The following is a 16,449-nucleotide window of genomic DNA, read 5'->3' on the forward strand; positions in this document are numbered from 1 at the left end:
CCAATTCCCCACCTTCTTCCCAAGAAAGACCCAAATGTCTCTTTCCTCTGTGTCTACGTAAAAGCTAAACACCCTTGAAACAATCCCAGTTTTCTTGGCTTGTGACCTGTGGTGTCAGGGTTTCCTTTAGGAAAAAATTACCCATCTTCCAGCATTATGGGGCTATTTTTATGGACAGTGAGTATGAGACATATGAAAAATAAATCCTCGACCATGAAAATAACAGAGGAAACAAGCTTTATTTTTATTATTTGAAATTTTTGTGCGTGGTAAAGGTACACATTTGACTCTGGTTTTCCTACATTTTCAAGACAGAGTAATTTTTTTTTTAATCGTCGGCTAAAGCATCAATAATACCGTGGCACACAGGAAGCTAAAACTACACACACACACACACAAACACTTTGATGCGCATCTTTCATCCTTGACCTTAGGGAGACAAAGTTTGTATTTAGCCTCACAGGGATTTAAAAAAAAAAAAAAGAAACAAAACAACAACAACAAAAAGTAGTGAGAAGAATATTTCATTATGGGTGTCAAGAGAGTGCAAGGCTTACATGTACACAAAATATATGAGATTGACTTACAAAGATGGAATGTAGAAAAACTTTTTTAAAAAATCAAGAAAAAAGACAGACTGACTCCTAGAACTGGAAAGCTGCGGCGTATCAACTGGTAGAGATTTCTAACAGGGGGTACTGCCATACACCATGCAGCTTAGGGAACATTCCCATGTCATAAAGCCAAAGCAAAAGTGTCAGGGTTAAGGCCGTGTTGCTCACAAACATCAACTGAAGTGCTGTACATTCATCAGAAATAACACAACCCGTTAGGAATCTTTCTACTCCGTAGCACAAATACCTTTCGCGCACTCTCCACAAACAGGCCAAAACAATCACTGCTCACAATTCTTGAAGAAAATTTTCAATATTGGGCACTTGTAGTTCTCATTATGGCAACACTAGATCCTTAGTTATAAAAAATATTGACATAAAATCGAAAGCCCTCTAGCTTTTACAGAACAAAAGAGCATTTACTAATAAATAACTCTCCATCTACATTAGGCAAATGCTTGCCTAAACCATTTAAATTTTCTTTTTCAGCTACATTGCTGCTGGTTTAGCCTATGTAAAAATCCCCTACTGTTTATATTAGATTTATCTGAACAGATCCTTTTATTCTATTCACAAAACAATGAAAATACAGTTGGCTAGTTTGTCCTAAAATGCTTCAAATTACACAAGATCTGATAACCTTGAGATTACTTTTGAGTTGAAGATTAGTTAAATGAAGCACATACTTTCACCATTCATGCTGTGCTGCTAGTCAATTAGCATTCCCGGGAAGTCAAGGGAACATTTGGTTATACCTGAAATCTGGCAGCAGAATGCCTATAAAGCCTTTAATAAATGCTAACAACTCAGCAAATCAGGTAGTGCAATTTTGACGTTCACTTAATTGGATGAGAAAAGAATCTGCCAGCTTTTTAGAGCAGAATTTCTGCTTTGGTTGCTCTTTGTAAGGTTTGTAAGCCAAGCATTTTAGCTAAGTTGGCTTCAGAAGCACACCGTAAAAGCAACGTGTTTCTCAGTTTCCCTGTGCCAGGCAGATAAGGTCAGACCTTGGAAGGGAATGCCCTATGCCACTGAATTTGAAACTGTAGCTGGCAGCATTTGCTATCAGAAGGAACTCCAAATTAGTGATGTTTTTCATGTGCACTAAGTGCTGCTCTGGTGATAATGTCTGAAACCTCAATAATGTCTGAAAACCCAAAAGACTATTCAATCTCAAAAACAAATCCACATCACCCCTAATAGCTGTTAGCTGGGTTGTAAGGGGGTTCTGTACAGAATTCCATATTTCATCAGGATGCACTGGGTTGACATAGGTTATATAAAATCCTGGTAAACACTGAGTCAAAGGGACTGAAAATCTTTTGAAGAAAAGTGTATACATGGACTAGTACAGTCTTAAGTATATGTTTTGATATATAGGTTACGGTCTGATTTCTGTGCTTCTCAGAGTTCCTGGCAACAGAGGATTTGGCAATGTTTCCTGAGTGGAAACCATGCAAGTTTAGTAAAATGTTATTACAAAAATCCAAATTTGGAACTAGACTTGATTAATATTATCCATAACTGACAGCAACAGCACATTCCTCATCTTCTCATTAAGTTTTTATCTCAAAGAACCTGTGCAACCTCTTCTCTTTGTTAATAAATACAGGTAAAATGCTATGTACCTTTTTTCATTGATAAATTTGCCATTTAAGGGCATTCCAATGTCAGAAATTGTTTGTTTGCCAGAAGGTTGCATATAAGGACACTTAGAAGGAAATTACTTGATCATCAGAAAATCTGACATACAACTTTGTTAAATTTTGATAGGACAGTTTATTGTGTAATGACTGAGATACCATCTTCAGAATTTTAGGACAAACTCAGTTCAAGCAGAGGATATTTTGTTCTCTTGGTAATAACAAATTTAAGATTTAACATTTCAAAAACATTACCACCAATTTCTTAGCTGCATTATATATAACCTTAAGCCTTATACACAAAATACTTATTCCAGTGAAATAAGGAAACTTATCTTTGCTTCAGAATTTGTAAATTGGCTCTATGTGCAAAAAATAAACAAGGGAAAGAAGAGGAAATATCTTTAAGAAACAGTAATTAAAAAACAGACAAACTCCACATCTAAAAACCTTGGGGTCTGCATTTTTACAAGTCAAATGCATCTTTATGAAGAAAAATTAGTTTTTCTCAAATTCATTGAAACAACAATCTTATTTAGAAATAAGACAAATACTTATAACGAGTAATTTAACAAAGATTTCTTTCCATTTTGCAAACATGCTTAAAAATACTCCCTTGTTCCTGACCCAATGCCCTTTTGTTTCAAGGCCCTAAAAATGAGAAAAGAAAGACAGTACTTCCCAGGCTATTGTAGGCATTGGCAGCAAGCTCACTAGCTCCCCAAAACGAGGTTTAAGAGTGAGCACCACTCTATCTATATTAGGCTATGGTAGCAATTCATTCTTTGACCATTGGATTTAGAAGTAAGAATAAAGCCAATGCTACTTTAAAAAGGACAAGTTCACACTTAAAAAAACCCAACATTAAAAACAGAACCCAGTCATATGATTGTAAGCATTTCCAATTAAATTAATACTTCAACAAAGAACACAGTAGAGAGATCCGGCAGGAAGAAGAAGGGACATTTTTCAGAGTACTGCCATTGACAAATGGCATACGTACGTTCCAGTTTGCTGAAATAACCTACATTTACTTTTCTTAATTTTCATGTCAATCAGTCATACATACATACATACAAACAAATCGGAACAAATCTCACAGTCCTTATTTTGTCCTCTAACAAAATTCCCTTCGATGAAGGACTTCAGGAATTGGTTCAAATTCATTCTTATTTGTAATGTATTTTTTCTCATGTAAAAACAAATAGCTTTGGTAACCCTTGGCTTTCCTATACAACCTCTGTTTACCACAGTTCCTTTGGCTGTATAATGTAGGTCCTCCATAGGGGTACCTCTCTGGCTTTCTGTCCTGTGTGATGCTGCATTTTATTTTATTGGTTAATACAATGAGTTGCCTTAAGGAAACATGGCAATGAACACATATGAAAGGGTGGCACACGTGAGGTTAATTGAGTTGACATTGTAATAACCCGGATCCTAATGAACTAGTTTGGTGTCAAAAGGTCTGTTGTTATACAGAAATTCAGCTCTCACTAATGTATCACTACAATTAAGTTTTTCCAGAGCTTTAGAAATGTCAGGTCTCTGCAAAGTCCTTCCAGCACATTGAGCAAGAGGAAGAGAGAAAAACAAGCACACGAAACAATCCTTCATTAATCCCACATGAGTAGGGAATTCGCATTGATTCTCATAGTGCTAAACGTTGAACTGTGTTAGGTCTGACAGTTAGAGCTAGACGGATTTTGTGAGACTTAACCTTATACTAAAAGGACCTACTTGTTACAGATAGTAAGACCGAAGAATGTTAGAAGTGTAATACCTACCATGATAATGAGATCTAGAAGATTCCCAGAATCACCTCTGGGTTAAATAATGCTTAACAATGATACTTCTTCAAATTTGGAAGCTCTGAGCAAGAGCTACCCTTCGCAGTCTTCAAAAAGCTTTTGGGACTTTCCCCAATTTTTTCTCATTTTTGCCTAATTAGTTAATTCCAGTTCCTTGAGTTGCAGTTTGTGTTTAATATCACATTGTCTTTATGAATTCAGTTAAAGAGGATTTTGTGTATTAACCCTTACAACAAAAAGTTCAGTGAGAAACATAAGAGGTGCAGGTCCTATGTAAACAAGGTAAGTTTGGAAATTAACACGAGAAGTCCATAAGAGACTCCTTCATTATTAAAATGAACTCAAAGTAGGAGATACAGCCTGCATTGGATCTCTAGGACCAGTCTTTTCTTAAGGGTGGACAATTATTCAGCTCCAGAGCTCATTGCTATTGTAAGTATCGATAGACCTTGAAGCAGTGATTTCCAGAGTCTGCAACTACAACATGGCCATCTGAAGTAAGGGCCAGACCTTGGGGACCATAAAGTGGGTCAGCAGAGGTGTTAATGTAGGATAAAAATGATCCACTTCCATCGAAAACCTTTGAGGGTGAGAAAGCACAGAATAAATGTTATGAATAAAAAAGAAAAATAGCAGACACAAGTCTGCTCTCAATTATACCATTCTATTTCTCATTTCTGAAACGGTTGACATACACTAGAATAAACAAGGGCAGAATCTGATCTGTTATTCTCATAATATACAAGTTCATATACAAATGTATTTTCTTATTAAAAAGAACTAACTAAAGCTTCCAGGTACTTTGGCAAGAATTAAACACACAATGAAATAATAAAAAGAGCACCTCAGCTGTTCCTTGTTCTAAAAATAGTCCACTACAATAAATCATACTCAGTCAGGAACTCAACCAACACCTTGTTTTCCTAACAAATATTAGTGTTGTGGCTAGCATGACTCTTAGGTTCCCACACAGAGAAAACCAGGAATTTGTTTACACTGTTGACAGTGCTTCCTGAGAACAACTCATAAGCATCCCCCTCATTTTTATATTCAGTGAAAATAATACATACACTTAGTTATTTATTAGATATTCTTTGGCAAATAAGAAGACTTTGTGATTAGCACTTGAAAGATAAAGAGTGCAACTCTCATAACATAAAAGCAGAATATTTTCTCAACATTTAAACAAGATGATAAAAATCGGCTGCACTTGCCTCAGGCTCTATACAGATCATTTGCTTTTTCATGTTTTCTACCATGTCTCCAATCTTCTGTTATGGTGATTATAAACTACTATCATCTCAGCAATGCTTACAAGTCTCCTAAGTCATCAAATAGCTTTTGGGGTACTACTTGGAAACAAGAGCCTTGGTCACAGTAACCATCAGAGTTGCTAGCAGTCACACTGGGAAGTCTGTGATCTGACACCACTGGTTCTAAAAGTGGACAGACCGGCAATGAGGCATATAAAAGGCTGTGTTAGAAACCACATCCCTTCTAATGCTGGTATGCTGTTTCTTGGGAAGTCTGAAGACTTCAGTGGCCAGAGTTATCAATCCTTTAGTTTTGCTAATTAAGCACCTTTGAAACACAGAAATTTCTACCTGTATTCGGCTGTTTCCCCAATCTGCTACGATAATATTTCCATTAGAATCTACAGCTACTCCAGTTGGTGCATTAAATTGTCCATTTCCTTCTCCATTTGATCCAAACTTCAGTATGAATTCTCCCTCCTGATTAAATACCTGTATGGGTTAAAACGAAAACCTGAATATGGCATCGTATCAAATATCAGTAATCTACTACTACCAGTTCACCTGTTAACAAAAGTAGGAATTGAAGAGTTCCTAGGAACACCACCCCCAACACACACACACACTGAAGATGGGAGAAAAGGTGCCCGTCTCCCCCTCCAGCTCCAATACACCATGCAGTATTTCCCTTCTCACTTAAGATCTGATTCAGCTCAGACACAGAGGTGGAGGGCCCCTGGAACACATCTGCAGCTTGTGCATCTTGAATGAAGAAGTGATGAGTGCAGATATGGCACTGGGTGTCAGCCCTACAGAAACACAACTGAGCAGATGCACTCTTCTCTGATTTTCATAATCTAACACATACTGAAAATCATGGCACGATGGCATGCTGCTCTCCGTATAGACAGTTCAGCAACTGAATTCTCTCTGATGGTAACAGGTTTAGACAGCAGAAAGATGGTACTGATCAATGACTATTCTGTCAAGTGACCTGGATGCACCAGTGGGACCAAGTGAGATACAGGATGTGTCATTTGCATAGTACCTTAACCATCTCTATTTATTTTGGTCCATCTTGGACCCAGGCCCAGCTGTGCCACAAGTTCCAACAGTGTTCTTAGAGACAGGCCGTGGCTTGCACAAGAAAATGCAAAAACCTCACAAATGCCAAGTGCACGCTGAAGTGCTAATAAGGTGGAAGATGTGAGGAAATCATCCTATCCTTGAGCACCCACAGTGAACAGAGAAAAAGCATTTGGGGGAGGAAATTAATGAATTACCATGTTGGTGTCTCAGATGATTAAAGAAAATAGAAAAAAATCAACTGATAAAAAAGACCAGGCAAAGATGTATTGCTCTCTCTCTGGGTTAAAATGGAGATTGTGAGTGACTGAATGAGAAGCCTACATTGAGTAGGATTTTACATAGAAGATGCCTGGATGGAAGGAACGTGCTTGAAGGTTAATGGAGGAGGGAGGATAATGTTGCTAAGTGAGGATGTTTAATTCAAGACACTGGTGGCAGTAAGAGGCTTTGGGACCCATAAGAGTGAAATTTATTTATAAATTTATTTATTATTTAAAACAAAATGTACTTTCTGTTCTTTTCCCCACCATCTAACAAAAGATAACAGCATCACCCATATTAGAAATTACTCTCCAGAGTGTCAACAATTTATCTGTACCAATTTAGAGAACACTACAAAAATAAGAATCTTTTTCAGTTGGTACCAGATTGTACAAATAACATTTTTATCCCATTGAGTCACGCCAGAGACAGACAGGAACACTCTGTTCTCATTAGGAATGCAATAATTATAAATTCGCTAAGATGCCACACTTCTTACATCTCTTCAATTGCTTTTTTTCATTTCAGTTTGCCCTTGTTGTTAACTTTCTCCAGGCATTCTTGTTACCACAGCAAGCCCTGCTGGTGGAGGGGTAATTTATGGAGTCGAAGGCCTCCTGCTGCTAAACCACGTAAACAATCTGCTTTAGGGCTCCTGCAGCAGTCTTGGTTTCTTTGTTGTAATCCAAACCACGAGTTGCTACTTCCTCTCTAATTCCAAAAGGATACAAGAGCAAGGTCACTATTCAAAAGCTAGATGATTCAGCACCGCTCAGGACATGAGGGTGTCTATGCTCAGACAGTGATTTCCTATTTCAGGTGAATGTATAAGATTCATCATTTCAGTTATGAACACTGAAGAACTGGACTGAGGGTTCATCTTTGTGTTCAGTCAGAACAGGCAGCCATTAGGTAAAATCCCAGGGATTTCACCGGTGCCTGGGGCCCACACACATGGCCTGAGAAGCCAGGTAGAAGAGCGTTCTGCTGCCCCTGTCCTCTGCTGCTGCTGTTGAGGGAGCGAAAAAGAGCGTGGACAGTGATTGAAAGGGGATGTCACGGCCTGGAAACAAACACGCATAGGTGAGTAATTCCTGAAATGGTCTGTAGCTCCTTCGTATACATTTTCCACCGCATGATATCTCAGCATGTATCCTTGTTTTGGTTTATTATTGGGACAAACAAATACACCACCCTATCTTGCCATGACTGTTTAACAGGACATGAGTCAGGACTTCCCATGGGTGTAAAGACTAGTGGCCAGTTCTGTCCAGTGGAGAAGGTACTGGATGAAAACCCACAGTCTGTTTTACACAGCTGTTAAGGGCATCAGGTTGCAAATGGATCCAGTAATCTTAAAGGGTTTAGGACATTAAAGGTATAAATAAGGAGATACACATATATATAGGTATAAATAAGGATATATATATATTTATACCTACATATATTTTTATATACATACCTATATATAGGTATATATAGGTGTATATATACATCTATATATACCTCTCTATATATACACACACCCCTATATATATACACCTATTTATAGGTATACTTAATATAAATATAAGAATTTATAAATATATAGGTATAAAAAATATATCTAGATATAAATAAGGATATATAAATATATATAAAACTGCTTTTACTGGGAAGCTCAAAAGCAGTTACCAGACTTACTTAAAATAGGAAAGAATATAGGGTAAATAACAGTGTTAGCAGAGAGCTAATAAAAATAGCTAAATTGATATCATTTAACTCAGGTACAACTTATGCTTAAGCAATTGAACTAGAGAACATTATAGTGGCACCAAAGGCAATAGATTATATCTGCACTGCATGCAAAGGTCTCTGAATGTGCAGTCCTTGTATCAGACCTCATACATACAGTGTGATCTCTTTTTTTTTAACAATAATTTACATTCCCCAAGAAAGTACCGTGATAGAATAAAAAGCTTTCCAAGTTGCCATTAATTGACAGTACCTTGACAGAATGGTTATGAAAATCTGTAACGATAATTTCATTGTTGCTGTTTACAGCTGCAAAATGAGGACCTGCAATGCAGAAGAAGAAGAAAAAAATAACCACTAAATCAAAAAGTTTGCTTAAATCAAAAAAATTAATTCAGGCTGCCAGAATATTATATTTGGCTTCTAAGCAATAACAGTCAAATTAGGAATATCAATTTTAAATTCAGAGTAATTTCATTTCCTGTTTTAAAAAGCTCAGCATGCCTTTTTGTAAACACAAATAATTTCTTTTTCAACCAGTTGTCAGCTAATGTTATCAAAAAGCATTAGTCTTTCCTTCCTCTCTCATGTACAGATGACTATGTAGATATTTATGTGCTTATTAAGAATATAAAACATGTAGTGTTTAGGTATAAAGTTGTGTATACACTGAAAACAGTTCTCAAAAATGTTCCTGTAAATCTTAATCGAAATCTGTGCTTTGTGTGCTCACTTCTTACAAGCATTTGAGCAAACAAGTTTTAGGATAAATACAAAAATTACTAAGAAGTACACTGGTGGGGAAAAGAAGTGCATTTTTTGCTTTACTTTGTGTATTGAACTATGTGCTAGCTTGAAAACAGGCAAGTACCTGAATCAAAATACTTGGTGCCATTCTGAGTTATTCTGAGTTATTAAACAGAGCAGAACTCAGTTTCAATTTTCACACTACATCAACTATAAAAAGGGTGAAGGCCTTTACACTGAAAACATTGAAGTAGTGACGATTCACCTGTTTTATGTACCCTAGCACCAAGAAGATGTGCTACATTTCTCAAATGCAGTTACAGAGTATTTGCATGCTTATCTTCAGGAGGTATTCTTACAAATTTTAAAATGAAAGAAGTTGGAAATACCCAGAAAATTCAGCTGTGTCAGAGCCAAAGCTCTCATAAACTATATATATAGCACTTGTGCCATAAGACATTGCAAGAGATCTCAAGTAAGATAAAAGGAGTTATACCACTGATGCTATTTCTCTCTTGTGCTGTGAACCAGTCAGAGCACCAGACTAATCTGTAACTACTTATTCAGAGTGACCCAACACCTGCAAATGTAATTTGGCATCTTCATTTAAAATTTTGAAAGAACAGCTATTCACTCAAAATATATGTTTGGTTTTTTAAACTTAATAGCATGTTCTAATTGAAAGACACCATGTGCAAGCAGTCAGTTGAAATAAGTGGCAATTTCCCCAAACTGGCATTTTCCATTTGCATAACTGTGTCTTCCTGATCTCAGTCTTAACACTGTGCCATTACACTAATTTTCTAATGTGTGGGTAATACCACTTAGGGCATTGGTTAACATGTATCTGATCATTGGAAACGCAAAGCATGGTGTTTGAGGCGATTATTGTGAACAGCTGAGTGTGGGCATTACAAAGCATTTATAAAATACTAGTTAAGATCAGTCTTTCTTGGGTCACTGATCTGAAATGCTTCCAGGCACAGAGAGGTAGATAAAACAATCTGGTTACAGCTACATTTGCAGAACAAATGTTGCAGTCTTCCTGACCAATTAAACAAATGGTGAAGTGAATAGGAGCTGTACGTTTAGTAGAACATTTCCCCCACAGGAAAAACGAGTAGGATATAGCATCTTCAACATGCTCAAACATCATGCAAATGTGAGCAGAAGAGGCAAGAAAAGGGGATTTACATATTACCATCAAGTGTACCTGCAAACTGCTTGTCACCATTTCCTCGACTACCAAACCTGGTGACTATTTTCCCATTCGGCTGGAAGATGAAGACACAGCATGCTTTATTGTCCACTACGATGATGTGTCCATTACGATCCACAGAAACACCTTTAGGGCCCATGAGCTTTCCAGATCCAATTTTGGCCTAAGACGGAAATCACAAACCAAGAAAATATGTTGGCATGATAGAAATAAGTTAGTACAGTTCAAAGATTGTATTCCAGGCACAGAGCAGGACGGAGAGACATTTTTGTCATCAGAAGTTTCCAAGAGAAAAATGATCATTTTTATCAGCTCTTATTGTGTACTTCATAATTTTTTGTTCACCTGAAAATAAAGAATTTCTGTATGTCCTTGCTGAAGTGGAACATTTGCCACCTCAGCAACTGAGTCCAAATATACAACTCATGAGAAACAACATCAGATTTGTGTGTCTTGAGAATATACAGCATCTGTCAGAATCCATCACAAATGGCTGTATAGCCAGCACTAGCGTACCGCCAGGATAGGCAGAGAGGCATAAAGGACTTCTGCCTCCCCTTGTATACTATTCCCGAGTCCAGCAACCGCCTGGTTACGACTGGGAAATACGCCTTTACAACTGCCTGCTACATTGAAACAGTCAGAGAGCACTCCTGGAGTATCAGAGCTGGGTGAGATGTAGGCTATCATGTCCTCTGCTGCCTTTCTTGGGCGAGTAAGATGCCATGAAGCTTCTGAGTGCTCTTGGAAAGAATTTGAGCAGAGCTAAAGCTTAGGCTAACCTCTGTATCTTCCACCAGATCCATGTGAGATTGCTTCACTTGCTGCTTAGACACATGAAGTGTCAGCTGAAACCCGCAAAGGAGATAGGAATGTGCTGCCAAACAGCAAATAATCTTTGAAACACTAAACAAATCAAAGCTTGCTCCTGTCTTAGGTAAATAAAATTATTTTCATCATTTTAAATAGGCCTTGTGACTACCAAAAACATCTGCCAGCATAATCAGCAACAGGAAAGGAATTGTATACAATATTCCATATTGTATCAATGGAAAAACCTTTAGTGGCGATCAGGTGGATCTCACACACAGTGAATTATTTGGAAAGGCGAGAGAGCTGTCTAAATAAATCAGAAAAATCTGGAAGCATTCTTTAGTAGGATCAAAAAGAAGGGGATTTAAGAAGGGGATCTATGCAACAGCATCCTATCCAGCCCAGAACAAGCAGAAATTGAGGCAAAGCCTTCAAAGAACCTGAGTTACCTGGTCATATACCCAAGAAGATTCTAGGATCACCTTGCAACCCATTTCACATTTCTCACCATTCTGCTCTGTTTTCAGGCAGAGATTCTAGAAACTGGTTTAATCTACATAAAATCAGTTGAGTTTTGACCTTTCAGTTAAAAAAAGATTATAAAAATACCACCTAATTGTTTGAGAGGTTTGTTGTTGGAATGTAGCAACTTGTTTTCTGGTTTTTGTTGTGTTTTTTTTAAAATGATGGACAGTTATCCAGGATGGTTCCAAAAGTCTGGTCTCCTGCCAGTCTCTTTACTGTGTTGGACAAGCAACCCACCGAACAGGCTGTTTTGAAATTATGGATCCCTGAACTTTCAGATCCTGTAGTAATTTGTGAGACACATCCTACAAACTGAGGTCCATCTCCTTGGTGGAGAACCTAATTTCCTGTTTCCATCAAAACTTAAATGAAATAGATACCAAGATATTAGTCTTCTTTATGAAATAAGACAATTCTACACCTCACTGCCTTTGCAGGCGGGGGGGACAGATCACCACCTACAACAAGCAATGCTTCTGACTTCTCTGCCCCTCTCCCCTCCCTCCTGCAAGTGGTGAGGAGTAGCTGAAGCTCTGTTAGTCTGTGACTACCAAAGTGGGACAGATTACAGAGCATGGAGAAGATCCATTACCTAACTCATTTCTCTCGATTCCCTAATGTTTTCAAAGCAAACAACCATGTTAGTATCTAAAGGAGCTCAACTACCCTTAGAAAGCCCAATGCTCCTATTCCATGGTACATTCTCATGGGTGGGGTTGCAGATAAAAATAGGAGCCATCCAAAAATAAAGGCATCTAGGTTCCCTGAGGCTGTCTGGTACAAAGTCACCAGCACAACTACACCACCTCTTTCAGTCTCAAAGAAAACTCCAGGGAGTAAGTCTTGTAGCTTCAAGACTATGCTTAGCCAACATGCAATGATCATGTGTCTGGTTTATGTTCAGGTACATATGCTGTTATAAATTGCTAAATATTTAGGCAAAAACCACCTAATTAAATCATGCAAAAGTATCCCCAGGGAAAACTATTAAAAATGACTTTGTGTTCACCAGGGGAAAGATGTGAGCAGACCTACAAAATGTATTCAGGTTTGCATAACAACAAAGCAGCAAAAACATAAACCAAATGCAAATCAGGAGATTTATTTCCTTTGGGGTGATTAAGTCATATTCCCTTCATTCCTCTGGGATGCCTGTGTGTTTGTCTGCTTGTGCACTGCACCACATCCTTACCATCTTTCCAGGATTCCTATGGAAAAGTGACTCAGACTCATGAGTACAGTGTCTTCCTGTCCATATAAATACATATGAAAAAAATTAATAAGTCACGTACTACATTAATGGGCACTCAGTGCTGAGAAGAGTATAAAAATCACTATTCTTGAGCCAGGATTTAAAATATAATTTGCAGGCAGCAATAAATTATGCCCAGCTTGAGTTTGCAGTGCTTTTTAGTAAAAATCTCTGTTTTCAGTTTAGATCAAAATATGCTGATGACACATTACTGGGTCTGGCTGAACATATGCTTTGTATATTTTTATTTCAGAAGGTTTCTTAGAATTATAGGTTTGATTATTTAGAACAGAACATTATGAAACCCAGTCACTCCTGTTAAGTGTATGAATGGAAGTATTTTGAGACTTTTCTGCCATTAGAAATGAATAAAGTATAATGAATCATCTGAACCCTTAATACAAATAATGTGTTTAGTTGAATTCAGTCAAGGACATTATGTCCCTTATTTTATAGGCTCTTATGAATTTAGACTGGTTTTCAAATATGTGTTTATAAAGCCACCCTACCCGGGTGGAAAATATTCTACTGTGGGATATTCCTAGAAGTAAAAAAATCAGCTAGCCTATATAAAAATGTATGAAGACTTTTCCACTGTAGAAGTGTGTTAGGGCTTTAAGTTTAACTCCACCAATCTTGTGTTGCCTGAAAGGTTCACAATTGTCAGGAATTAATTTACAGACTTTCAACATACCATCTTTTCCTGTTTGAGAACTTCCCTAATATGGAAATACAACTTTGTCACACATTGCAACGTCACACAATAAAAGGATTTATCACTCATGTGACTGCGTGACCATTAAACCACACTCCACAGAACTATTCCTATCTGAACATTCAACCAGCTTGAAGCAGATCCCTTAATTCTACTAATGAGACAAGAAAAAATAAAAGTCTGACAGACAAAATGTTTCCTTTCATCTTTTCCGACTCATCTAAACTTGATCTTGACTTGCAGCCCTGTTTGGCTGATAACAAGCTATCTTAGATACAACCCTTCAAGACTAGAAAGAAAGTAATTCTCTCCTCAGAGGACCAAGAGGCCAAGACTCTTGGCCCTGTTCTCCAGTTCCTTCACTAGGTTTGAACATCACCACTGGCGCAGAAGCTGATACTGCTGCTTCAGCATGCGTTCTCTCCTTAGCCTAGAAATGTGTCTTCTATAGCAGTTTTCTTAAGCAATTTCAGAGTAATTTAGAGAGGAAGCCAGCACTGTTATCAGCCTTTTATGGATGAGGAAAATAAAGCACTGGGAAGTGAAATGGAAGATCACTAGTCACTTGTGAGACCCATGGCACAGCCAGAAATGGAAGCCCCAGTTCCTAAGACCCTATCTGAGGCTTTATCATTCACAGGATAATATAGCCTTTCATTTTAAGAGACTCGTGTTTTGGTGTAACCTTAGATTAGGGTTTGTCCACCTCTGCATTATGCAAGTTTTACAGCCTTGAGAAAACTGAGCTCTGTCTGTGTTGCTACCAGTGACGGAGGAAGGTGACGCTTTTCTGCGTGGCAGTGGAGGTTGCTGGGGTGAGTCAGCCCAGTGCTGTAATCAGGGAGATGCCTGGGCCTGGCTGCAGGGGAAATTTGCCTTCTGGCTCACATGACTACTAAAATGCCGCTAAGGCAGAGTAAGTGTAAGTAAATACAGGAAGAAGGGGACAACAACAAAAATGGTTAGATTAAGTTCAAAACAGCCCCCTGATAATGCTGAGTTAACAACTAGCAGACCACCTGCATCAGAGCTCATATACAATGACTTGCAGGCACAGTCCTTTGAAGGGAAACACCATTATCCCTTTAACTGTCTCTCTGTGTATTTTAGCAAGCATTGCCCAATTCAATCTGACAAAGCCCCTGTAAGAATTACCATTGCCAACACACAAGAAATTACAAGGCTTTACCCAGGCTAGATCTGTTATATCCATGTCCTGTGCTTCAACTATACGATTTGCCTGCCTCCATATAGAAAATGCTTCTACAAACATTTGTATATTTTTCTCTCATAAATATAGCCTGTTGCATTCAATCTAAAAATAGTATTTTATATCATTGATGGTTTTTTTCTCATTTAATCAGTCTAGTCCCAAGAACTATAAAGTCCGATGGATTAACCTGTATTAACCACACAAACATTGCCAACTTTACATAGCTCTTGCAAGCCAACAAAAACTTTGACTAAAAACAAAGCTAGGCTCCACATCAGAGGAACTACCTTAATAATTAATTTTTTTTCAATACCCATCTCCCTGCTGGTAGTCTATAGCACATAGGGTCCTGGCTCCTCCAGAGTCGTGGCTTTTTGCTCCAGAGCTGGCACCATCCGAAATGCTGGATTTACAGCATGTCTTCAGAAGGAAAGAAAATGAGCCCTCCATGCTCTGCATCCTGATCAAGCCAGTTCACATTAAAGATGTTAATAATTATTTAAAACACACTTAAGTTACTCAGAGTATTTGGATGCTTAACTAAATTATATCTTCATTTGGTGTCTTCATTTCATTCAAGGACTTCAGCCAAAACGAAGGTTTTCCTGCGTAGCTGTACATTTTCAAAACTACTTGACAAGGAAAATCACATACTCTCTGCAAATGCAAGTAATTTGTATTTTTTTAACACTCGCATTGCATATCAGTATTGTTTTATTTTAGTTTCACATCTACACTGGATCTGGATACTTTTAAAAGCATACATGTCTGTTTCCCAGATGGAGGTCACTGAGGACTATGCAAGCACAGTTGCCTATTTGCTGTAGCATTTGTCACTTTGCAAAGACTACTCGAAAGAAGGCCATTTCTTGCTACACACGAGAGCAGCTCAGAACCTGAGATTTTTGGTCATTAGACTGCCAGAAAATTAGCCAAACAGGCAATTTGTCTGCAATGCAGGACTCTAGAACTAAGAAACTATGGTAGAAATTTCCCTGCAGGTCCTTTATCTCACTGAACAGTGCATACTCCTTAACTTCAGCTACAGGTGATTATTTCCAGCCTGAATTGCCAAACTCAGTAACGTGCATTTAGGGAACAGCACCAGATGGAGGCAACCTTTAATTCTCTGTGGAATTGCACCTGAATCCAAGCAAAATAAATATTGCAGGTTGGCAAGCATCAGTGTAGTGTAGTAGGTGCCTTCTTATTTTACTCCTATTAAAGGGATCACAGTTGCTATGAAAATGAGAGGTGTGCTTTTCTCAGAACTCCTGATTTCTGAAACCTAAGACATTATTACCGCCTTTCAGTTTTCCCAGTGCACATCACCCCACCTAAAACACTCCTGTCTATGCTGTAGCACTGGAACAACATCTTGGGTTGCCCTTCCTTGCATTTATTGCCAACAGGATCACACATGAATTATACACTTGATTTGCTGATACATATGGAATAAATAGAGGAAGTCACCATCAGTCTGCTACCTTATTTTTCTCCTCCATATGTCACTGAAGAGCCTCATGTCCTCCTCATAAGTTTTTATGTCTGCCTGTGTATATA

The 16,449-nt window shown here is 38.0% G+C and overlaps 1 protein-coding gene across 12 annotated transcripts in view; it reads right to left on the reverse strand.

The window, feature by feature from the left end:
* Positions 1-220: 220 nt before the first annotated feature.
* TRIM2 (tripartite motif containing 2) overlaps positions 221-16,449 on the reverse strand; it is a 122,577-nt gene continuing 106,348 nt past the window's right edge. For 11 of the 12 annotated variants that reach the window (XM_074866648.1, XM_074866647.1, XM_074866643.1 and 8 more), the window contains 4 exons: positions 10,351-10,531; positions 8,656-8,726; positions 5,670-5,810; positions 221-4,645 (listed from right to left, as the gene is read on the reverse strand). In XM_074866648.1, coding sequence (XP_074722749.1) covers positions 4,493-4,645; positions 5,670-5,810; positions 8,656-8,726; positions 10,351-10,531 — 546 coding nt within the window. In that variant the 3' untranslated portion in view covers positions 221-4,492. The remainder of the gene's footprint in view (positions 4,646-5,669; positions 5,811-8,655; positions 8,727-10,350; positions 10,532-16,449) is intronic. The other variant, XM_074866651.1, reaches the window with a different exon arrangement.

Source organism: Strix uralensis, chromosome 4, assembly GCF_047716275.1.
Source record: "Strix uralensis isolate ZFMK-TIS-50842 chromosome 4, bStrUra1, whole genome shotgun sequence".
Classification (NCBI taxonomy): domain Eukaryota; kingdom Metazoa; phylum Chordata; class Aves; order Strigiformes; family Strigidae; genus Strix; species Strix uralensis.